The 24,119-nt window shown below is 40.5% G+C and overlaps 2 protein-coding genes across 3 annotated transcripts; both read right to left on the bottom strand.

The window, feature by feature from the left end:
- Nucleotides 1-170: 170 nt before the first annotated feature.
- Nucleotides 171-12,613, bottom strand: dhx58 (DEXH (Asp-Glu-X-His) box polypeptide 58). 2 transcript variants are annotated; one of them, XM_084744845.1, is made up of 13 exons: nt 12,499-12,613; nt 9,693-9,809; nt 5,840-6,030; nt 5,508-5,712; nt 4,777-4,967; nt 4,537-4,650; nt 3,272-3,404; nt 3,008-3,193; nt 2,636-2,886; nt 2,140-2,451; nt 1,722-1,912; nt 1,537-1,636; nt 171-1,212 (listed from the first exon to the last, which is right to left on the bottom strand). In XM_084744845.1, the coding sequence occupies exons 3-13, from the start codon at nt 6,014-6,016 to the stop codon at nt 1,024-1,026; spliced, it is 2,049 nt and encodes a 682-aa protein (XP_084600971.1). In that variant the 5' UTR covers nt 6,017-6,030; nt 9,693-9,809; nt 12,499-12,613; the 3' UTR covers nt 171-1,023. The 2 variants fall into 2 exon arrangements, with proteins under 2 accessions (XP_084600971.1, XP_084600970.1); XM_084744844.1 differs by lacking the exons at nt 9,693-9,809; nt 12,499-12,613 and adding an exon at nt 6,739-6,928.
- kat2a (K(lysine) acetyltransferase 2A) lies at nt 9,834-23,797 on the bottom strand. The gene is made up of 18 exons (XM_084744846.1): nt 23,550-23,797; nt 23,073-23,196; nt 22,774-22,919; nt 21,952-22,041; nt 20,598-20,779; nt 20,298-20,489; nt 19,711-19,817; nt 19,412-19,516; nt 18,767-18,903; nt 18,462-18,670; nt 18,264-18,390; nt 16,303-16,413; nt 16,072-16,215; nt 15,856-15,970; nt 15,738-15,774; nt 13,995-14,058; nt 13,720-13,804; nt 9,834-12,825 (listed from the first exon to the last, which is right to left on the bottom strand). Exons 1-18 carry the CDS (start codon nt 23,772-23,774, stop codon nt 12,632-12,634), a joined length of 2,394 nt encoding a protein of 797 aa, XP_084600972.1. The 5' UTR covers nt 23,775-23,797; the 3' UTR covers nt 9,834-12,631.
- Between the last annotated feature and the right edge of the window lie 322 nt (nt 23,798-24,119).

Genomic DNA, 24,119 nt, shown 5'->3' with positions numbered 1-24,119 from the left:
GAGCCACTGGGCATCAGTTTTGAGAAATGCCAGGGAAAAATTTCCGCTCCGGCTTCAATCATCCTGTTTGTCAGAGGTCACAGAGGCAGAGAGACTGTGTCAAACTTTATTGGCTAATCAACACTGACACCTAGTGGTTAATGAAGGTAAAAAGATGACAAAAGATGTGGTCGGCATCTCAAGAGGAATGTTTATTTAAATTTCATCTGATTTCATAGGTTTAGTTTATTTACATTGGGAATTAGTTAAGACATTCGATGCAACATTTCCTGTCTGTATCTGGCTGTACCCTCTGTCTGTATTTTCTTATTTTCTCATTATTTTGCCGTGCTTTGGACCAACCCAGAATCACTGGTATTTCATGTCCTGGCATCTTTCTGGTGTGTTTATGAACTACCTTTCTGTCCACCTACTACCTTTAAAGTATACAAAAACAAAAAACTAAACTAATATGGCTATTTAAATGTTTGTTAATAATATTTTTAAAACTAAACCCCTGCAAAACATTTGAATAACCTTATAAATAACCTGAGATGATCAGTACAAACAAAATATCTGCCTACACTGTAAAAAAATAAGTTTGGCAATTAAAAGCATTTTAAAATAGCTAAAAGAGAGTATGAGAGGAAACCTCTTCGTGATAATATGTCAAGTGTTCATGATAGTTAAGGCTCGTGTTACATTGGAGTTCATTTTGTGCTTCGTTTCTGTGCATGACTGAAGATGAAGCAGAGGAAATCCACACAAAAACAGGCAAGGGGAGTGAGGACCTTGGGCATAAACAAAGCTGTCATGCTAATTTCAAGCATGATCGATGCGTAATGGGTTTTAGCACGCTGCTGCCTCACTGGCCCAGCAGCACAAATTAATGTTTGCACGTGTGGAGGGAGTCTTTGAAAAGCATTTGTTCATAATTAAACACCTCAAAAAGTACAGTGGTGATTTTGCTAAACGAGCTGAAAAAAGATAAAAACTGACACATTAAGACGGGAAAAAACCCCCACAGATTCTCTTGGTGGTGTTTCAGTCATAGAGGAGATCTGGGAAGTTGTCTTCACAGTATTCTGTAAAGTTGAAGTCCTCGACAGTGAATGAGATGTCCTTCCACTTCTTCACGGTCACTCTGCCATCAGGGGTCTCCAGGGCGAAGTTCTTAATGGCTAGATTTGGCAGCAGGGCAACCTTCTTGTATTTTATCTCAAATCCCCAGTCCTGTGAATGTAAATAAAGATTAAACTCACATCCCAACGTGAACACCAGCATCAGCACTGCTGGTGAACAGGACAGAGTCTTGAGTTTTAATTAAAGGAACAATATGGAGAAAGTCCTACAACTGCTTCCATAGACGGTGTATTAAATAAGTTGAAATCCTATTTAATACACAGTCTGTGGTTGAAGCAAGTTATAAGTTGTTTCTCTGTTCATCTTCAGCATGTTTCCTTAATCTCTGATGACATATCATGATAATTTTATGATAAATAACAGTAAATATATTACAGATTTCTCCTTTAATCTTTGTCAGAGGGCCTTCTCTACCTTGTTACAGTTGCCGTTGTTGCAGCTGATTGTACGTCCAGGCTCCCAGTCCTCAAAAGTCTTGTGCAGATGCACCTGTCCACCGACTTTGTAGTGTCTCCTGAGAGCAAAGATAAGACATGTTTAGAGGGATAAAGACATTTTCTGAAACGCCTTTTGGATGAACTCTTATACCACAAACTCACTTAAAGTCTGGATTGATGTTGACATAGTGCGCGTTGTCAACAAGTTTAATGTCACTGCCAGAAGCCACAGGCTCGAAACAGTTTCGGCACAAGAGCTGGACACTGGCTGCAGTGTTGCGACTCCTCCTCGCGGTTTTGTGGCTCTCTGCAACTTTTCTGGCCAGAGCTGCCTCTGTTTGTAGCTCAGTTATCTGGGGACAAGGAAGATGAGATAATCCTTTATTAGTCCCACAAGGGGGATCTTTGCAGTGTTATCGCTGTAGAGTGGATAGCAAAGTAGAAAGAAGCATAAAAAAATAAATGATAAGTCAACAAGTAATATAAACAGTAGGAATTAAAAATATCAACATAAAAAAGAGGAAATATAGAAAATAGGATCAGTATATATGAGAGAGAATATTGTGAACTGCACCCTCACCTTTCTGCGAAACTGTGCGGTGCTCATCTCTTGGACCTTAGCGATGGCTTTTCCAGTCAGCTCTTCCAGATATTCATTTTTGAGCTCCCTGCGCTCTTCCCGCCCCCCTTTCTGGGCCACCACCGAGTACTGGCTGTTTCTCGCTCGGGCACGTCCGCTGGCCTGCTGCTGGGCAATCTCATTAGTAAGCAGCCCGTAGCGCACCACCAGGTTGCACTCTGGGATGTCGAGGCCTTCCTCGGCCACGCTGGTGGAGATCAGGAGGTTGAGAGTGCCCCGACGGAAATTGCGGATCGTGTCCGCCTGCTCGTTCTGCAGTTATTAAAGTAAACATGTAAGAGCTGAGTCATGCAAAACAGAGACACAACTATGAAACTGAACTGGAATGACTTAAAATTTATAGATTAGGATTAAAGTCTCAAATATCCAAGTCCGTGATTTGATATGACTTTCGATTTAAGGTCAAGATTAGTTTCAGTTTAAACACTTGCGTCACCTGTGTCATGTACGTGATGCCATTGCCAGCCCCAGTGAGGATGGACGCCTTGATTCCCGCATTCTGTAAGGCTTTGTTGGTTCGGACCCAGTCATTTAGGCAGTGGGTGCTTTTCCGGGTTTTGCTGAAGAGGATCCCCCTTGATGTCACATTTGGACCAAACTGTTTGAGCAGAACGTCCTCAAGTTTGAACATCTTCGGGTTCTCATAGCGAGGGTCCCCTGCCAGTTTCCTCAGCTCCACCTGATTCTCTGTATAAAAGAAACAGTGATATTAATTATCCTGCATGGTGGGAAAATTGCACTGTGAGCTTAATATACTTTTTTTTCAGTCATGCAACCAAGCATACAAATGGACTTATTGGATTCTTGCCTTGGAAAAGTCCCACCAGAAAGAAGTCTGTTCCATCAAATGCTGTGGACAGCTTGGTGTCGTAGAAATCATTTAGGGAGCGATAAGCGTCCATTGTTCTCAGGGTGTCATTGATGAGCAGGGCGTCGTTGTACTGTCTGAGGTGGAGTGCACATTGTGCTAGCAGCCTGTTGTCCTCTCTCACTCCTGAACCAAACACACACACACACATTAAGTACGAGCATCAACAGAAGCATTTGCTCTCCTTACCTTAACAATACTCACCTCTCTGCTCAAGAGTCACCACATCTGCCTCGTACTCTTGTGTGCCGCACTCTCTCAGCCTGAAGTCTGGAGGTATGTTCATGAACTCATGGATCTGCTGCATCATCCACTTCAGCTGATCCCCAAATGGATCCTGAGAGAAAAAAAAAATATAAATATGATTATAGTATCTTTCCACATCTTTTGATGGTTTAAGTTTTTGTTTGCTTGTTTGTTTTTTGTAGTTGTAATGAGACCATCCAGGTGGAAATGAGTGCAGGCTTATCTTTTTGTCTCCAGGTCAGATCAGTTGGGATGTGGAGAACTTATTGAGAATGGTTGGGTGATGTCTACTGAATTGGCATGTGGCGATGTCCATAGTGAAACATCACAATGGACGGTGATGTCGTTGATATAGTTTTTATATTCTTTCTTTTATACTCTAGTTATGTTGGACAGCACTTTTTGCTGTTTTTTCTTTAGTAAACAGGGTTCAGTGTTAATGTTTTTTTTTCAGATGGGTCACAAATCTGCTTGCATGAAGTTTAGTTTTACTTCCTCCTGTAAAAATAGTTTTATTTATTAGCAGGTATCACATAGCAACAAAGATAAAAGTTAATCAAATGAAGGACATCTAGGCACTCCAAAGAATAAATGGTAGTAACGAGAAAAAAAAAAGATTTAAAATTATTATAGTGCTTAAATCGTTTAAAATGCCAACATGTTTTGACCACTGCAGGTCTTTAAAAAAAGACTGATGTTAAATGTTGTGTTTAATCTAGGGCTGCAGCGTCTTTAAAATGTCAGAAAATAATGAAAAAATATCCATCCCAGTTTTTCACAGTTGAAGGTGATGTCTAAAGGTATTGGCGTGTCAGTCTAGAATCAAAAGATATTTTGAGTTTAATATGATAATAAGCAGAGAAAAAATCTCCATATGAGCATTTTCTGTAATTTTTGCATGAAAAATTTAACAATAAATTAGTTATCAAAATAGTTTAATTCTTTCTTACCACATGCCCGGTCAAGCAAGCAAGTAAGTTGCCAGATTTACTTGGTCTGATGCTAAGTAGTATTATAATAAACCTATCCTTCATTTTTGTGCGTTCCTTAAAATACAAATTCATCAGTTCTAAGGTACTTTTAAGTCAGGATGTTATGATGACTGCACTGCATCATCTAACCCAACCCTACTATCTGTAACACAGCATCTGATTTTAATTGAAAAGTTTCCACAAATAGTGGGTTAATGTTTTGAAAGAGGAAAGACAGAAAAAACAGCTTACCTCAGTCCTTTTCTCCACAATGTCAAACGTCTTGATGGGTCTGGGTACTTTCTCCTTCAGCTCAGGGGCAAAGTTTTTTGTCGAAACTATGGCCGAGTCCAGGTTGGCACAAATCTGAGAAGGTCAGAAAGATGATGATGATGATGAGGAAGAAGAGACAGAATTGTGGGAGACCAGACAAACCAGCTCATGTTAGTGACAAATTCTCTGACGCTCGAAGGTGTCTGGGTGAACCCTGACCTGCAGAACGTGCTCCACAGCCTTGTCCAGGGTTACTGCGCCTCCTGTTCCAGGTGAAGCAGTGAGACCCAGGATCTGTGGCAGTCGTCTTTCTCCCTTCAGCTTTTTCTCCACACAGTATGCCATCACCTTGTTGTAGACTGACTCCTTGTTGGTGTGGTGACACTCATCAATTATCAGCAGAGTGATATCTATAAGGAACAAAGAATGCATCAGTGGTACAATCTCTAAAACCTAAAACATCATCGTAATCAAGGATTTTTAAGCAGGATGCCTATTTGTCCTCTTACCTGTAGTACTATTTATCCATCTAGTTTTGGTGTGCAGATGTCTGCCTTCTTTCAGATATAATGCAACGAAATGGCACTCAGCTTGTGGTGCTCAACGTAACAAAAAATACATCTAAGCCTCATGCAACTGACCACAAGATTATGACAAAAATCTCTGTAAAATGCAGAGGTGAAAGACCTCAGCACTGGACAGAGCCACAGTAGCCACATTTAATGAGAGAGTACATGTAAAATGTGACAATAGCAAGAAGTGCACTTATTCAAAATGCGTAATTAGACAACTGCATTGATGTAATGGCTATCACAATGTCAGAAATTAAATTAATAATATCCAAAGTGCAGCCAGAACGAGAAGTGCAATGCATGTAGCCTATACTTGTTAACTCTGTACAATTTTTAGTTATTACATTTGTATTGCAAAAACAAAGCACTTTTACTGACCTGAGAGCTCAACATGTTTGTTTTCCTCCTTGTTTATCAGAGCATTATACAAGATCTGTGCTGTGCAGATGACCACGTCCATTTCCTCTACCACTTTCCCGAAGAAGTCCTTCTCCTCGGTCTCTCCGCTGACTGGTGCCAGTTTGTAGTCTCGTCCCAAGTGAGGCTCAAACTCTTTCTTGTAATGTTGGTCTACAAGGTGAACCTACAGTGCAGGAAGCATCAAAGGTACATTGTGTTTCACTGTCCTCTGCTAACACGGGTTGTTAGTTATCATTATGAAAATTATTCTGGACTCTGCCGGTTCTGTCCGTTGTGTGCATGCTGCGTACCTTGTTCACCAGGACCATCACCTTAGCCCTCGGTGTCGTTTCCAGGTGTCTTTTGGCCACGTACACCGCAGCACGAGTTTTCCCACCTCCCGTCGGCAGCCAAATAATTATGTTCTCTCCTCGAAGAGACCGTTGGACCACCTCCTCCTGGTATGCGTACAGTTCAAACTCTGCCATCCTGCACTTTCTTCCTGTTTGAAAACAGATGAGAATCACAGAATCCCCATATTATAGAAAATGTGCAGTAGCTCAGACCAGTTCAACAAAACTCATCAACACCACGAAGTTAAAGGAGCAGTATGTAACAGCTGAAAACAAATGGGTTGAAATCCTCCTCCCCAGACACAAGGAAGCTCAGGCAGGCTGCAGGAACACTGCAGGAGTGCAAGATGTGTGCAACATTGCAATTTGACAATAACAAGGCCCACACTGTAAGCTGATCAGCTGTTCATAACTGTCCGTTGTCTGTCGATGTAAAGCTAAGCCCATTGTCCTGAAAACAAAACCCACTGCTCTGACATATTGCTCAGTTTAACATCTGCTCCTTCTAAAAGCTTATTGATTTCTTCCGACTCATAAACAAACGCTTAGTCATTTGGGAAACATTTGGCATGAAAATGAGCTCCAGTTAACATGAAGTAGGCAAACAAAAACACAAGTTATGGGCCAGAATACAGATTTCTAAGGGGGACACTGTATTTCAAACTTAACATGTTTCCTTGATCTCTGATGACATATTGTGGTCATTTTATGGTTTATTACAGTAAATATACTACAGATTTCTCCTTTAATTCAAGCTAGATCAAGGTGAAGTTGGTGAGAGAGAGCAAACAAGCATTTTGTGAGACATGCATGCTGAATCATTGTATTTATCTTTAAGTCAGCCTTTATGAACTCACCAGTCAGCTGTGTGTCTTTGCAGCGTCTCCTCGTCTTCTGCTGACACACAGTGCCGGTGGATGGGTTTTAAACTCTGGTGTGATCGGCTGTGTGACGCGGAGACACAGAATCGAAAGTAAAAGCCTCATGAACCCAGAAAAATGGCCCCACTGAGGGAGGCTCCGGTGGAGCAACGGATAGTCGTTGTTATGCAGTGACAGAGGAAGCCTGAACTACACTGACATAAAGTAAGTCTTTCACAACCCTCTTTTAACAAAGACATGTCTAAGCCTGCATTTATATCATATCTATGTATATATTCTGTTAGTTGGCCTACAGCTGACTTGTTTTTGTAGAGAGCGTTGAAAACTGCCTGGGTGTTTGAATGCACCCTAACTGGGCCCTATCATTTGTTCCTGGATGCGTCAGGAAAGCGAAACCTACAGCTGTTGCCTGTGTTGATACAGGGAGGCCGCTGGCTGTTTTAATATTGGCCTGTATAAGTTATTTTCTGCCCTCTGGTTATTCAGCAGCTGACTTCAGTTGCAAGTCGTTGTTTCACAGGACTTGGGTACAGTGACTCTTATCTGTCTGATAATGCTGTGCAATATGGGACATAAATATTTTCAATCCATTATTTATAACTGCTTATGTTTTGAAGGGTTGCAGGGGTCTGGAGCTGATATTGAGCAAGAGGCGGGACTTTGTCAGTCAGTGTGCATTTCAGTTACAGAATAAAACAGGTCAAAGCTTACTAAAATGCACAGGGAGAACATTTCAAAGAGCATTTAAGCGGGATTGATAAATATAGTTTTAGGCTGGTGTAGGAATTTAGTGTGATTGGACTTGAAAAATCTGTCACTGTGCTGTGATGCTGTTCCTCTTTTCTGATTTAAAGACCAAATAATATTGAAATTTCCACCCAGCGAAAGTATTTTTTCACCAGAGGCCATGATAATGAATTGGCAAGTGTAAAGTTGGCTGTGGTTTCACTCATTCTTTTTTTTTAAACTGCATTTTAAAATTGTAATCCTGCTAGTAATCCATATTTGCACCAAATGCATCAGTAATCTGATTCTTTTTTTTTCCTGTGACTGTAATGGAATAAAGTCGCATAATCTGGTTGCATGCAGCCTGTTGATACCTTCTACCACGCCTCAAAATTCATTTCCTTAATCAATTAATGTCCCCAGATATACTTTTGTTTATGTACAAAAACCTACAAGGTGGTCAACAAAAAAGGGATTGCAGTATGCAAAGTGTGCAGAATTCCAGATGGAGACACGACAACTTTCAACTTGATTTGATATTGATAATGTCAGTGTAGCAGATAAATAATATATAATACTATAAAAAAATCAATGAGGCTGGATACTCACCACATTATAACTTGTTTAGAACTCGAAACTCAAGTTCAGGACTTGACAATGGGAAAGTTGTTGCTATGTGCGTGTCTGTGTCTGTTTACTGACAGATGCCAGTTAGTCACACGAGTTGTTTTGGTGCAGACAGCTTTCAACATGTGGAGTTTTAGGTGGTTTTAAAACCGGTTATGATCAGCTGAGCAGTACTGTGCAGAGAAACAAAACTAACTGTTGTCTCTGCCAGCAGACGGGCCCTACTGAGGGAGGCTCTGGAGGAACAACAGATGCTTTTCTTCACCATGCAGTGATCGGGTAAGCCTAAACTTCACTGACAATAAGTAATCAACCGCTTTATAATGTTGTCACAGGTCATCTTAGATTAATCTTCAACTATATACTCCACGTGTCTTACATCTGAGGTGTTTTATCGAAACTGAAAAGGGCAAAGCCACCACAAACCTTTGCCAGATTTTTAATACAGTTAACCCTAACTGGGCCCTGCCTGCTCCTCCTTACATTTGGAAAGCAAAACTTAACTGCCTACTTGTTACATTCAACAGAGGCACAGGAGAAGTACTACAATTTATACCATACCATTATAGCAGAAGAGGTCACTCAAATAGTATAGTATATTTGTCATGCTGGCCCATCCTGCTTATTGTTGATGTTTAGTGTCTTCTAAAGGCCATACAGGCTGGGCATCATATGGTGCTGGACACTAAATAGATCAAATCAATAATAATAATGATGATAATAATAATAATAATAATAATAATAATAATAATAATAATAATAATAATAATAATAATAATACATTTACATAGTTATGCATTAAAATGGCATAAGAGAAATGCATTAGAAAGATATTAGACATTTATAACATACAACATTTCCTTGGTTCAGTTTTTATCTTATGGTTTTACCAGTTGGGTTTTAATTTAAGGTAGTGACTAAATCCTGAATACTCAGTTGCTTAAAAACTAGGGTGCACATTTGCGGCTCAGTTAGTGGTTTGCAGCCTGGACGCTGGACAATTTGGCACATTTGTTTTTAGGAACTGAACTTGATTTTGGACTACAGCAGAAAACTCTTCTAGTGATCACATCTGTCCAAGTCAAACAGATCACTGCAAGTGGATTATTATAACCAAATATTTAGCTTTCTCTTGAATATATAAATGGACAGATTAACTATGAATTTTCCTGACTTTTAAAATACAGTGCAGCTGCTTCAAATGCTTTGCAAATTAAAAAAGAATTAACATACATATTATATGTTGCAGCCCAATTTAAAATCTGATGATCTGATTCTGTTCACCAAAACGTTTAATCACAAATCTGACCAAGTCACAAGACCCTGCATTTCCCTGTATATTTATTTCATGAAGGGGAACAATTCTGTGTGAACGGAGGTATACAGCATATGTGCATATTGATAATCCATCCACATACCCATCACAGTGTATAAATTGGCATATTTTTCTATTCTCTTAATGTGTGGGGTCACCAAATACGATGTCACATCTCTTAAAATAACTCAGATAAATGAAGAATAACGTATAATCTGAATTAGGTCTGATTACCTTTTACTGTAAATATTTGAACACTTACTTGTTTACTTGATTCAGTTCTGACTGGAGTCCAAGTCGAGCGAAGTTCACGCCTGTCTGGTTGTGTTCCCACTGGTTGTAGTTGAACCAGTAATTTTCCTAACAGCTTAGAAAGCACCTAAACATTGAAGAATCGTTTATAAAAAAAAAAAAAACTTTATTGTCATGAACAGTATTACAGTTAGAGTAAATGGCATTTATACCATAACTAGAGACAGTAGCCATCCTCGAACAGGTGGAAAGTTCACGCAGACTGACCTTTGTTTAATAAGAAAATCTGAAATGCAGCATAGGTAGATTGAGGGAGAAGTACGCAATTGACAAACCCTGAATAATGCAACACTGACATCACTTGAGTAATTCAAAGCTAGTCATGATTCAAGTACAAAATAAACACACACTCACACACACATACACAAGTCAATGGAACATTCAACAAGCAGGCTCAACCAGCATTGGACAGTAAAAAAAAAAAAGAAGTGGATGCGTCTCAGGAAGCAATCCGTTTGACACTGACCGCTGAACAAAGACATGTTTATAACAGTTCATTACAATGGCTGTAACACTGTAGAAAATAACCTGCAACAACAGTGGCTAAAAGTTGGAGTTTTTCTTGAATTTGTAAACTGTCCGCCATGCATTAACACCCACTACAGCTCGTGTATTGTGCGATAAATAAACCAGAGTTAACGTCTTTCTGAACCACAGTGAGGACTGCTGGTTCAGCTTCTCCCCCCCATCATGTTCAGGTCCTATCAACATAAAAACTATCCAGTAAACCTGTGACCACCACAAACATGTGGCTGCACACTAAATAGACAACTTAGCACGTGTGTGTGTGTGGAAGTGACTGTACTACAGAGTCTAGCAACAGAGGAAATCAAAGCCAACAACTACAGTATCAACTGCAAGCACAGTAAAAGCTATACTAAAGTGTGACCTCATCCTATATGGTATGGAGTAAAACCCTGCCAGTGGAAAATGGTGTATAAACAGTGTGTATCATTTACTGTACAAATAAGTATTATGTTGTTGTCAACATGAAAACAACAGTGTTTTCTTGAAGGCAACGATGGGGGAAATTATTTTGTTTAGCACGCCAGTGCTGGAAATATTTGATGCCCAGTCCATCACTACGAGTCCAGCAGTGTCTCAAACTACTGAAGAGTAGGGCTGCAACTAACGATTTTCATTATTGGTGACTCAGCGATGTTTCCTACTCGTTTATTTCCTTAGAATAAAGAGGAATGCTGAAAATAATGTTGCTGAAGCCCAAATGGTAAATAATTTCCCCCTCCTAAGTCCCACCCCTTTTCACTCTGTGCTCCAATAACAGTTGAGCAAGGTGGGTAACCTCTTTTTTTTTTTCCCCCTTCTCCTTTCCTGCATTTAGATCTGCCATGTTCTGGGCTCGTCCATGGACATACATACACATAGATGCTGCATTGATTGCTTTGGCTTGTTGCTGCGTAACATCAATGCCATTTACATTATGTCAAGACTGACCTGTGAAAAAATATATGTAAACTGGGGAGCTGCACTTTTTTCTGGATAAAAAGTACTAACATTTATTTCTCAACTGAAAAAATGAATTTCTTCCCTACTTTACTATAACAAACTCTTGAATATAACACCATTTCACTGACATTGGTTGAGAAATAAACTTTTTTTATGCACATAGACTGCAGATACCCCGTTGCACATGCATTTATTCACAGGCCAGTCTAACAAAAATGGCTGCGACATGTTGCACTGTCATGTAGCCAAGAGCGGGCAAACCAAATGCAGCCTGTAGATATGACCTTTAACATTTTGCATGAATTTCCATTTGCATGCTTAGGAGGGAAGAGTGAGACAATGCATTTGTATTTTGCAAGCTCACAACTAGATGCCACTAAATTCTTCACACTGGTACGTTAAGTTAATGTTAGCAAAACGCTTTTACACGTCCCCCAGCAACATCCTCAAAATTGTTATTATTTTCAATGTAGATAAGCCTAGCAGACAACATATCTAAACACAGAAGAGGAGAAAAGTTGACAGAGGTTCTGCCGAGCACAAAGCAAAAAGGGGAAAGACTTAGGAAGAGTCAACTGTCTTTTTTTCTGACCAATCAAAAAATATCCATAGATATTCATTATACACTGGACTGAGAAGAAAAAAAGCACATCCTCACTTTTGAGGAGCTAAAACCAGCAAATGTTTGCAATTGATTAACGACTAATAACTGTATTTGATAAATTTCTCACCAATCGACTGATTAAACTGTTTGGTGACTACTCATGAGTCAAAGTACTGCCCGTCTTTCAGTGCCAAGTGTTTTAAGGACTTCACCCCTCAAAGAACGTTTCTCTTAAAACCCATGAAGATTGCTGGGATGTTCAAGTGTCTGTCAGTAACGGAAGGCAACGTGGCTTTAGGTCCCGAGGTCCAGTTTTCTGTGAAAAGAACTCTACACAACATCTATATCTGCTCAAATGACAAGTTTTAAGCAAACTGGAATGAACAAATGTCATAAAATGCGACAAAACCAGGTCAATAATACTATAAATAATGGTGGAAAGTGTGTCATTGTTATAACTTGGACCTATAACTTTGGTACACTTATTGAAAAAAATGTATTTGCAGATTATTAACCCACTGCGAGTACTGGAAAAGAGAAGATGACAGAAGAGAACTTTAAGGGGAAAGGTAATGCCATTTGGACACTTTGTAATGCTCAACTGGCTCTGATATTTCCAAACAACCCTCTTATGTTTGTTCAAGTCCAACGATTCCCTTGTGAAATATGTCAGTCATGTACATACCCTTTTATTAACTCAGATATGACACTAGCTAGCGACGTTGTCCTCGTGCTTCTGCTCCGTGTTGGTGTGTGTGGCCGCTGCGAAAGTCGCTCCTCGTCAGTTAAGTAATCCGTAAATGATTCTGTGGCCGAGTTCACTTCTCGATCAGGCCTCCATCTTTTAATTTGAAGTAGAAGAACTTCTCCAAGGTGTTGGCACACTTGCAGTACTCGCTGTCCGGAGGGTTGTACTCACGACAGTTGGTGATGATTCGCTGCAGGTCGGCAATGAAAAGCTTCTTGGTCACATAATATCTATTCTTCAGTCTCTCTGTCATGGTCTTAAGGTCTGTGGGGACAAGAAGAAGAGATGTGAATGGATAATTTAATAACTAAATAAATAAATGTAAATCATCCATGAGAGCAGGCGCGAGTGAAAACAAGTGCTGAAAAAGTGCTGGCGTGTTTTTGCAAAACATTACATATTAGTGAGTTGACCTTTTGGACATCCAAAATGGCATTTTATATTATGAAATGTCATTGTTTTTTGTGTGACATTTTGTCCTAATTAGCGTATGAATTCTGGAGTTCTGTTTTATAACGTCCAAGTGACCTTGACGTTTGACGTCCAAGTTCTAATCAGTTCATTCTTCAGACCAGGAGGACATTTATTCCAAATTTGGAGAAATTCCATCCACATTCACAAGAACTGAATAGACGAGAGATTACAGTGACCTTTGACCTTTGAAATCTCATCAGTTTGTCCATTCACAGAGATTATTACATGGCTTTGTTAAATACTTGATTCTGATTGGTCAGTTTCTAAGGTCTTATTTCTGTAAAGCAAGCCAGTTTTGATCATAGACTTTGCAGGAGCATAAAATCATTTTAAAATATTTGGTGTCAAATCATTGATAGTTTTTTTGTTGCTGTTAGTGACCGTATAAAAAGCGGGATAATGCACAGTGAGCTGGTCATTATTGTGAAATAAACTCTGACAGGGTGATGCAACAGGAAGTGGAGGGGTCTAAAATCATTCTTATAAAACAAACTTGACCATGGAATTTGGGCTCCTAATTGCTAAAAACAAAAAAACATATTATTTTATGCTATTAAATCAGAAAAGACCTCAGAATTTGCATTTACCACTAATCAAACCAGAGGGACTGCTTTCATCCAAAAAGAAATGGGGCAAAGTGCCCAGATGTGCTGCTCATGAATGATCAAAGAGATGTTCACTGACCAATGGGAAAGCGGATGATCTCATAATAATCTGGAGCCTCTGATTTTTTCACTGGTTCCATGAAGGGCCAGGCATCAGGATGAGTCTGTTGAGAAAACAATGTCCTGGTTAATTAGAATCAGTTTTATTGCCAAGTAGACTTTCATATACAAAGATCTTAACAAACATAAATCTCTGATTCTCATAATCTCTGTTGTTTGTGTGTGTGTGTGTGTGTGTGTGTGTGTGTGTGTGTGTGTGTGTTCTCTCGTCTGGTGTCAGCAGGTGTCCCTTACCTTTATCTGGGCCAGGAGGTTCTTCAGCATGTTGTACAACACGTCAGGATCCTTCACCTCTTTGCTGCAAAACGTGGAATTAAATCACAAATGAGTAAAATATTATCTATACTTGACTGTAGAAATAAACACATCATTATTGTAATCATACTGACAGTAGAATGTGAAATACTGCAACATTAATGAATCCTCTTTATTTCACTAACATACTTCAGCGTGAGATCTTTGAGGCCAAACATTTAATGATAGATTTGTTGTTTTTTTAAAGGTATTGATAAGGTCAATCTGCGACTCAAACAGGAGGCTTTCTGGATTCAAAATCTAAAAGTTCAGGTGAAATTAATAAAGATTTTAGCACCGAAGAGTCTTTTCTTTAGTTATTTAATAGAAGGTTTTGTACTGAATTGTATTAGTAGTTTTTAATGCTGATTAAATATAGATGATTATTCCAGTTAGTGCTGAGTTGCCCTTTTCGCTTCGGCTCTTTGACAATTGAGCTCCTAAGTGGCTGCCCAATTAGCCCCAACCTAAACCACAAACCACCAGTGTGTAAAGTAATAATTCACTGGGATGTTAAGAGTTTTCAGTTTCTTTTCTCCAGCTGCTTTCCATTTATTATGAATCGCTACTTCTACTCAGCTGGGGTCATATTCATAAAGCCCAAAGAGTTGCTCAAACTTCTTAGTCTTGTGACATTTTGTAAAAACTTCCTCTTAAAGTTAAGACCAAATCTTGAAAAAGATAAGTTATTCACAAAGCATGTTACCCCTTAAGAGATCTCCTAGGGTGAAAAACTGTTAGGAGTAGGGAGGAGGACTAAGGAAAACTCTCAGGAAGGGACAGAATCTTTTTACCTTTGAAAGGTCGACGTGTTGCTGACCCCACTGATAGATAGGACATATTCACTGTCGTGTGTTTATCTGCTGTGTCTGGTTTTATTTTCTTCTGTAAAGCACTTTGTAATATTGTTAAAATATCAAGTTTATTACTATTATTATGTGAGCGCATCGCTAATGCGATCAAGCAGCGATGTTATCCCCGCGTAATCTAATTTGCAAAGTTTCAGTGTCATTCAGCATTTGAAGAATACTTCTCCATCTCTTTGTCCTGCAGCCATTTTCTCCTCTTCTTAAGAATCTCTTTAGCCTCGTCCTCCCTACTCCGAACGGTTTTTCACCTTAGGGAGCTCTTTTAAGGGCCAAGACACTTTGTCAATAACTTCTGTCTTTACCAGGAACTTTAAGGGGAAATGAGGTAATTCTTAGAATTTCATCAATAGGAACAATTCTGTAAGAGGAAGCTTTATGAATACGACCCCAGAAATGAAAGTGATCACAAAATGCAACAGTACACCAGTGATGACTTGGGTCTGTCCCTAGTTTTCTATAAACTATTGCAGCCCTTTCAGTCTCATTGTGGCTCGGTTTGTTTCATTTCCACTGAATATCCACAACAGGACGTCCCCCATTAATATCAAATAGAGTAAGTACTAAAATTACTAGCATGGTAAATAAATATAAGCAAAAATAAATAACTATGACTAAATTCTATGATGAGGCCCATCGATCTCACTAGGCGTCCATGCCCATTCTTTTTGGATCAACCAATCACACCTTTTAAAAGAACGCGTACACACCTCCTTGCAAAGGTAAGTTTCTGTCCCTTCCTTGCTCCGAGCTGCTCTGACATGAACACAAGCATCTCGCCACGAGATTTAATATATAATGTAAACTAAATGTTTACCCTTTGTCCTTGTTACTGGGTTTCCAGCCCGTCTCTCCTGGAAAAGATAGAATTGTAAGTAGTATGATAATACAGATTTTTAAAATATTTTTTCATCGTACACAAATGGGACACTCACTTATGCCGGGGATGCTCTCCACTGGGATCTGTCGTACACCCTCTTTGAAGCAGGTGAGACCTGGGTAAACCTTCCTGATCTGGCTCTGTTTCCTCTCAATCAGTTTCTTAATAATCTGTGGTGACATTTGATATTTACGTGGTATTAAAAAAAACAAAGATTCAGAGCAGAAGCCACATGTCGTCTTAAATTAGAACACCTCATGGCGCCACATACCTCCTTCTGTCGTTTAATGATATGAGAGAGCTCGGTGTAGGGGATTCTGGGGTTCAGCTCGCACTCCATGAGAGTCGCTCCCTCATAGTCTTTGATGTATCCCAGGTAGCGACTCTTCGGCACTTTGATGTCTTTGGAAAAGCCCTGCGAGGGAAGAAGAGATTACTGACGGGACAGGATGGGAGGCAGAGGACAGGGACGGAGCTAATGTACAGGTCACGCTTGCAGTACCTGCTTCTTGAAGTAGCCGATGGCGTACTCGTCAGCGTACGTGAGGAAATAGAGGATGTTGTGTTTGATGTGATACTCCTTCAGGTGGTTCATCAGGTGGGTGCCGTAGCCCTGACATTAAAACAAAAAAAACAATGAGAAGACCAAGTCATGAAAAGGTGAGGTGGATGAAAAGAGGCTGATCTGGAAAAAGTACTGTGTGGCCTTTAGCCCCTTTTACACAGCCTGTTCAAGGAGGGGCTGTTGCATCATTATTCAACCTTGCTGTCTGTATAAATGGGGGCAGAGGGGAGGGCATTTTTGTTGCACCTCTGATCTGCCAGCAGAGGTAGCAACAGAGTCAAATCAACGTCTGTGTAAAAGGGTGAGCCGGCAGGTCAGGACACAATTTTCCTAATCAAATAATTCAGTTATTTTTTAATGAAAAATGTCCAAATTCTCAGATTTAAGATTTTCTGGTTGCTTTAGTCCTCTATGACATTAAACTGAGTATTTTTCTGTTCGGGACAAAATAAGACATTTGAGGACGTCACAGTGAGCTTTAGGAAACATTTTTCAACCATTTTCTGACATTTTATGGTCCAAACAACTAATCTAATAATCGAGAAAATAACTGTTAGTTGCAGGCATAGTTGAGTTACATGTTCAGTGCTGTTTGTGCTTGTGTGTTTTTTTTTAATTCAGTAGTGAATTCCACATATTTGTACTTTCTCCAGCACTGACACAGAGATACTAAGACAAAGAAGCAACGACCTGTTTATTCAGGAAAACATTAAAAGCGAAAAATGGATTGTTTTGATTTGTTTGTGAGCTATACTGCTTCCCAAAACACACAAATTACCTGCTGCATCTAACTGTGTCTGTTTTAATAGGGTTGTCAGCAAATATTCTAAATTTGATTATATAATCTCACTTTCACTTTCATTGACTGAAAATGAAATGTAGGTCAAGCTGAACGGGCAAATAATTCAACAACAACCGTGGGGTAATGATGGCAGAGAACTCTCCCACACAGAGAGAGATTTGCACTCTGAGAATCTAGAAAGCCTTGCTTGGTAATACTTTGGATTTTGGTCAAACGGCAGAGTTGTGGCGCCTCGAGATAAAGTTATATGCAAGCTAGGTGAGTTAACGAATAACATCAGTTACTAACCAGCCATTTGGTCTCACTCCAAGAGTCTTAGTTCTCACTTTAGCAACAGCCACAATGCAGAAAGAGAAAGGTCTACGATCTTTAAATGAAGTTTTACGGTACAGGACTTTGGTAGGTGTGGTATGTAGATCTTTTAAAAGACGTGTTTATGTTGAAACAAATATGCCGTGTGCACCTAAATAAATACAAGTCTCTAATATTTCTTTGTCCTCTTATGGACATAATGGTGTTATAACCCTGAGTCATATTTGTGGCTTATCATTTCCTGCAGATCCATTTCTCCTCCCCTCAGCGATTGTGTATTTCAGGGATCTCTCTTCTCCATTCAGTAAAGTTAAAATCCTGAAACTGCGGACTCGAGAAGAACACAGTCAGGAACAATTTGCCTGTTTATTTAACAGCCTAGATCCTCCCACTTACTGTGCATGGGGGAGAAACAGAGCGCTCGTGACAGCTTCCTGTTTTCAGCTGCAGGATGCTGCTGTGTGGTGTGACCCTGGCAGTTGGGCTATAATGTCTGAAGCTGGTGTGATTTGGGTTGAGTGCAGGTCACTGATTAACACACATTTTTTTGTTGGACCAGAAATCACTCGCTCTATTTCCCAGACATGGCCAACCTGCTTCCCTTGATAGTGATATATGTATGACTCAGTAAATGTCCCCCTCAGTCTTTTGTCCTAGAATATTTTATTTCACCTGGCAAAGAAATCAATGGCTGAATTTTATTTTTTACTAAATTTCTGGTATCGTGACATCCCTAGTTTGGACCACCACAACTCTCAAGAGAGTGACTGTTTTTTTTATGTACCTTGACTTGCTCATTGGATGTGACGGCACAGAAGACGATCTCCGTGAAGCCCTGAGTGGGAAACATCCTAAAACAGATGCCACCGATGACGCGGCCATCTTTGATAAGGGCGAGGGTCTTGTGCTTCCTGTGGAGGATGGAGACATCAGAACAACGCGCAGGCATCCGATGACACGTGGTATGAGAACATCTACTTACGGGTCAAACACCAGCCGTGTGATGTACTCTTTGGGCATGCGAGGTAATTGATGAGAGAAGACGTTCTGCAGGCCGACCAGCCACATGAGAATCTTCTTGTTGGACTTCTGGGAAAGTGAGTTTCCAATGACATGGAACTCTATGATTCCCCGCCTCTCCTCCAGCCTGGCAGTCTCATCTCGGGCGGCGTTTGGCGTCAGCAGATTAGTCTAGCAATATAAACATATAAACTGCAGTCTAAGTCTGTAACAAAATAAGAAATGCCCCTTTTCCCTTCACGAACCACCAGAGAATACACAGCTTACTTCTGGTCCGAGCATAGCAGCAGGGTCAGTGATCGTCATCATGACTTCATTGACCAGCTCCATGGGAATGTCTCCCATCACACGGATCCGCTTGGCATCCTCCAGAGTCAACGCCTCTGGAAGTTTACGCTTTTCTCCTGCACAGGACAGTAACATTACTGGGGTTGGTACTCAATACCTTTAAGGTATCGATGAAAATAATCTAGTGCCAAGTAGTGTTGTCATTTTTTAAATGATACATTATTCAGATCAAAGTAACAAGAACTGATGACTAACAGAGATCTTAGAGTCATCAGTGGAGGTGAAGGAGGGGTGCAAAACTTTGCTAAGACAGAGCCAGGATGAGCTTTTTTTTCCTCAAATAAGAAATGTGTTGCTTAGCCTGTTCACTTCTAGTTAGGACGCTGTGTAAGATGTTATGCAGCTGGCCACCACAAGCTGGAGCTGCAGCTCCACCTAATGGTAAAAACGAATGTTTTTGTTTCTGTCCACAAAAACAAGACAACAAAATAAGGATTTTTCTCATTTCTACCACTATCAATTTCAGTTAAGAATCAACAATTAAAAAATACCTTCAGTAGCTACTGAGGGTGTGGGGGAAAATTGGTGGGGAATCAAAGAAGCAGAGTAGTCGTGCTCACAGACCTGTGATGGGCTCTGCACCTCCAGTGTCCATGCTGCCCAGAGACGAGATGCTGCTCAGACCTTTGGGCAGAGCCGGGGAGCCCGATACTGCAGCAGGACTGATGACTGCAAATGAGAGACACCAACGTACAGGACATTCATTGCAAACCATACAACAGGGACTGTGACAGCAACATCCAGCTCTGAATTGAAAAACTACTGGTGCAACTTTCATGAGACTTGGTGGAAGGGTGTAGCACGGGCCAAGGAAGAACCCACTAAATTTTGGAGCAACGGGAATCGCAGTGAAGATGCCTCACCTGTCTGATGTCCCAGCTGTGTGCCGTCTGAGGCTGGCATGGTGAAGTCGGCCTCCCAGATCGGAGAATTCTCCCCATAGATTTCCTCCTCCAGCATGGACAAGAACCTGACAACATTCAGTGTGTAATATTAACAGCAAGTGATACCAGAGGTCTCATGTAAGTAACATGTGCAAGTCTTAAACAAGTCCCAAGTTAGTGTGGTGACTGGTTTCATGTATGGACATCCTCATTGGTCATACTTTATTTTATTGATCTATCCATTTTTTTGCCTTATACATTATTTATCTAAGTACTGTATTTTGTGTCTGTGTGAATAACGACAAGACAAATGTGTGGCAAAATATTTAAATAAATGGAAATGTACCAATGATCTGTGTTGACATAATAAAGTATAAAAATACATAAGTAATATCAGAATTCGGCATTTTTCAAAGGGCTGGATGTAAAGTTCAGCATTAATACAAATGCACGTGCAAAACCAGCAAAAACAATGATATTGAGAATTTACCAACACCAAGGAATGGGATGGAAGATAATGGATGCTCTGCTGAATGTAAACATTTTCAGTCAGAATCGGCTCTTACTTGGGGAAGTGTGTGAGAATGAGTGTGCGTTTCTCTGGCAGCAGTTTGTCCTTCTCCACTCTGAACTTCTCCAGCAGCTGCCGCCGCGTCACAGTGAAGATGGACTTGAGCAAACTGCGGCCGAACACATGAGTGGTTTCATAGCGCGGCAGGCTGTCGTTACTCTGGGGGACGTGGCAGTAGCACAACCACCTGGAAATCATATGGAAAAACACTGCTAGTGTACACACCGATACCAGCTACCAACACAAAAAGTAAAAGCACATACCTGCTTTCTTCAATAAAAACACATCCACACACCTGGTGTAGTCCACTTTGTAGGCTGTCCCATCGTCTTTCTGGGTGCGCTGGCGGTACTGCGTCGGTGTCTCCAGCTTCCAGTAATTGAGGCACAAGAGGAACATCTTTGACAGCTCAAACATTGTCTGCCTTTCCTTTGGTGCCAGGTGGCTAAACTTATACTGAACAAAATTCAAGACCCCCTGTTGGAGGAAAAGGAAACAAACCGTTGTGGAAAAAGAGGCAGCAGAAACAGTAAAGAAACAGAGTAATATAAATGTGTCATGCAGCATCCTGAAGTTTCTTTGACGCTCTTTTTCAGTTGCTGCTAAACATCAGGTGCTGACCTGTAGATACTTTTATGCTGCGTTCCAATACCCATACTACCATGCTATTTAGTATGGTAAATCTTTTGCTAGCATGCTAAATAGTATGCCAGCAAAAGATTTAATAAATCCCAATACACAATGTTCCAAATGCAGCATGCCAAAAATACCAGGATGTCCTATTGTTCCCAGTCACATTCTGCAGTATGCAAGCCAGCATGCTTTTCTGGCTATTCTGACCCACAATCCTCTGTCACAGATGTCCAACTGACAACAACCCATCTATGTTCTTTACACCAGCCTCATGCCGCTGCCTCTTTTTGGGTGAAAATGGCAACTCTGATTTGACTGGTGGTCAATACAAATTCTGAGATCTTTGTCAGTTCAAACACATAAAATAAGAAAACTATATCACTTCATCGCTATTAAGAGCCAAAATCCTCTGGCCAGTCAGGTAAGCAATGATGCCATCTTTGCCAATCAACAACAGGTGTTGTTAACTAGAAAAAATTAAAGAAACAGGGGTCCTTTAAGTCCAACTCCTTCAAAGTGGACCTTACTGAATCTTTAGGTGAGGTTTTTCAGATATCTGTCACTTTTTAAATCATTAAGACACTTTTATTTTGCTACTTTGGTACTGGTGAACCAAACTCCATTCTAAATACAGGTGCTCTATGATAAAGTCAGACTTTTTCACAGTAAAAACTTTACTTCCACCATCAATGAGACTCTTTTTTGATTCAATTCTATCTGCAGATGTCATTTACTCAGCAACATCATTAACTAACCTGTGTTTGACACAGACACACACACTGACTTTCCACTTTTACAGTGCTTGTTTTGACCCAAAGGGGGGCGTGGGACGTGGCTGCTGTCATCCATAAGCAAGAGGGTCAAAGTTCAAGTTGCAATATCATGAGAAATAATATGTCCCAATTGTAAGCACACTGCATGCAAGAGTACATACTTTGTAGGAGTAGCAGCAGCCGCAGCAGCAGCAGCATGCACTAAAGGTAAAAAAGAAAAAATAGCTCTTGCTTCATGCTCACCTGCTCGATGTTGGGCTTTTCAAAGGGTGGACTTCCAAGAGATCCCTCTACGACTGGCTGGCTCATCTGCAGGATGCATTTCCTCAGCAGCTAATGAAAAAAGGAGAAGATCAATGCTGATTGATGAACGATGCCATATGTTAAACTGGACAATAAACTCTGGACTCCATCTGGTCTGATGGTTACTGATAGGTCTAAGGCCTGGCAGCGTCAAGATATTACTGTATACCAGAGTATTTAGGAATCCCAGAGGTATGATTTTCAACATCATCAAAAATATGAACACGCCTCTTTCAACTGCACTGATTTGAAGATGCTGCATTGAGGTGAAGTATTGCAGCACACAGCTCAAGCCACCAGAAGTCAATCTTTATTGATGGAACAGACAGCTGGGTTGAAGGTCCATCCATTAGCTGCAGCAGAAGTGAAGCCATCATCCAAGAGTACCCAAGCCACAGGCTCTTCAGCCACAAACATCAAACCAACAACGAGACTACATCAACTGAACAGAGTGGGTGCTTTTGCTAAGTCAACAAAGTATTAAAAGGAGACAAAAATAGTTGTAAGAGCATGAAACGAGCAAAAAATAACACAATTTACATCCCGGAATAGAAATTTTGAAAGGTATTTCAACTTGGCATGTTGCTTTAATCTCATATGACGTATCATGAACATTTTACAGTAAAAATGTTACAGATTTCTCCTTTATCAACCAACATGCATCATACACCCTGTTGAAATGTCAGGAAGATATGAAAGAAGAGATAATGCACAAGCCTAGCAGGTCTGTTTTATCTAGATATGAAAAACATGTCTGCTTACCTTAAAAAGGTAGAAGTAGACCTGTTTAGTGTCAGTATCCTCCTCTTTATGCACAGACATAAAAAGGTTCTCCACATCCACCACCATCCCCAGCAGCCTGTTAATCTCATCCTCAGACACATTCTCCAAGTGGGACACATGATCAGCTGTAAGAGGACGTTATAACACATACATAAGGCTATACCGAAATGCAAACATGCATGGTGTCAAACAGTAAATCCCTTTAATATAGCTTTAAGTGGTATTGGGAGGTGGAGGGTTGGGGTGTGCTGTATATGTGTAGGTTGGTTAGTTAGTACCCAGAGCATGTCCACAGCTGCGGCACGGCTCGCTCAGGCTGGCTGCTTGCTGTTGCAGGTCCATACGTGTGGCTGATGGTGGATTTGGGTTTTTCCATCCATTGCACTTGCATGTGTCAATAGCCTGGGAATCAGAAAAAAGATGCTCAACACCAAATAAAGCGACTCAAACAGTGACTCAGCTGCTGTTTTTGTTCGTCAGTGAATGACTAGACGATTAAGTTAAGCTAGCTGATAATAACATGCATCTTCAGATATTTAGTGTGAATAATACAAGTGTCCGGCAGACTGTCTAGCTAGCTAGCTAGCTGGCAACAAAAGTTAACATCTACGCTAGGTTATTACGTTATTTGTTAATGTTTTTGTTTGTGGAGCCCTGACCCTGCTGCTATTTGCTCCTCTACAAACACTAATGCTAACACTACCGAGGAGTGCTTTGTTGTGGTGAACTTTGGCTAGCTAGGCTAAGCTAGCTACCTTGCATGCGGAGAATACGCCAAGTTTCTCAAGCTTTTTCGCCCGTGGGAAAGCTCGGACTTGGGCTTTCTTCTGGCTTGCACGCTGTTGCTGGCTAAGTCCCGGTCTGGCCGGGTCGCTGTTCCCTGACCCGGAGCCTGTCGCGGCAGTACTGGACCCAGCTGACCCAGCAGACTGGGCTTGGAGAAGCCGGGGTTGCAAGGCCTGCGCCGCCGGGTCCGACATCTCCACGCTGCTGCTCTCTTCCTCTGCTCCCGTTCAGCTCATGTGCTGCCTTCAAGGACTGTCGGCGAAACTGGAATCAGGACCACCGCAGCAGTGTTTGGAAGTGGAAAAATGTTACGAATATGAATTCATTCAGAATTTTAGACTCGACTGAATGCCATTTTAATCTCTATTAAATAATTAAATAAATAAATACGACAATGAAATAAATCCTGAAGTAAATGAGGCAATACGTTCATAAATAAATGTAAATACAGGTAAATATAAATATAGAAATTAGAATAATTTATATTTTCTCGCTGATTTTATGTCTGTATCAAGGTTATTATAATCAAAACTAGATTC

This window comes from Lutjanus erythropterus, chromosome 19 (assembly GCF_056507025.1).
Source record: "Lutjanus erythropterus isolate fLutEry1 chromosome 19, fLutEry1.hap2, whole genome shotgun sequence".
In the NCBI taxonomy this organism is placed as follows: Eukaryota; Metazoa; Chordata; class Actinopteri; order Lutjaniformes; family Lutjanidae; genus Lutjanus; species Lutjanus erythropterus.
The sequence above is the reverse complement of the archived record's forward strand: the minus strand, read 5'-3'. Positions and strand labels throughout refer to the sequence as shown.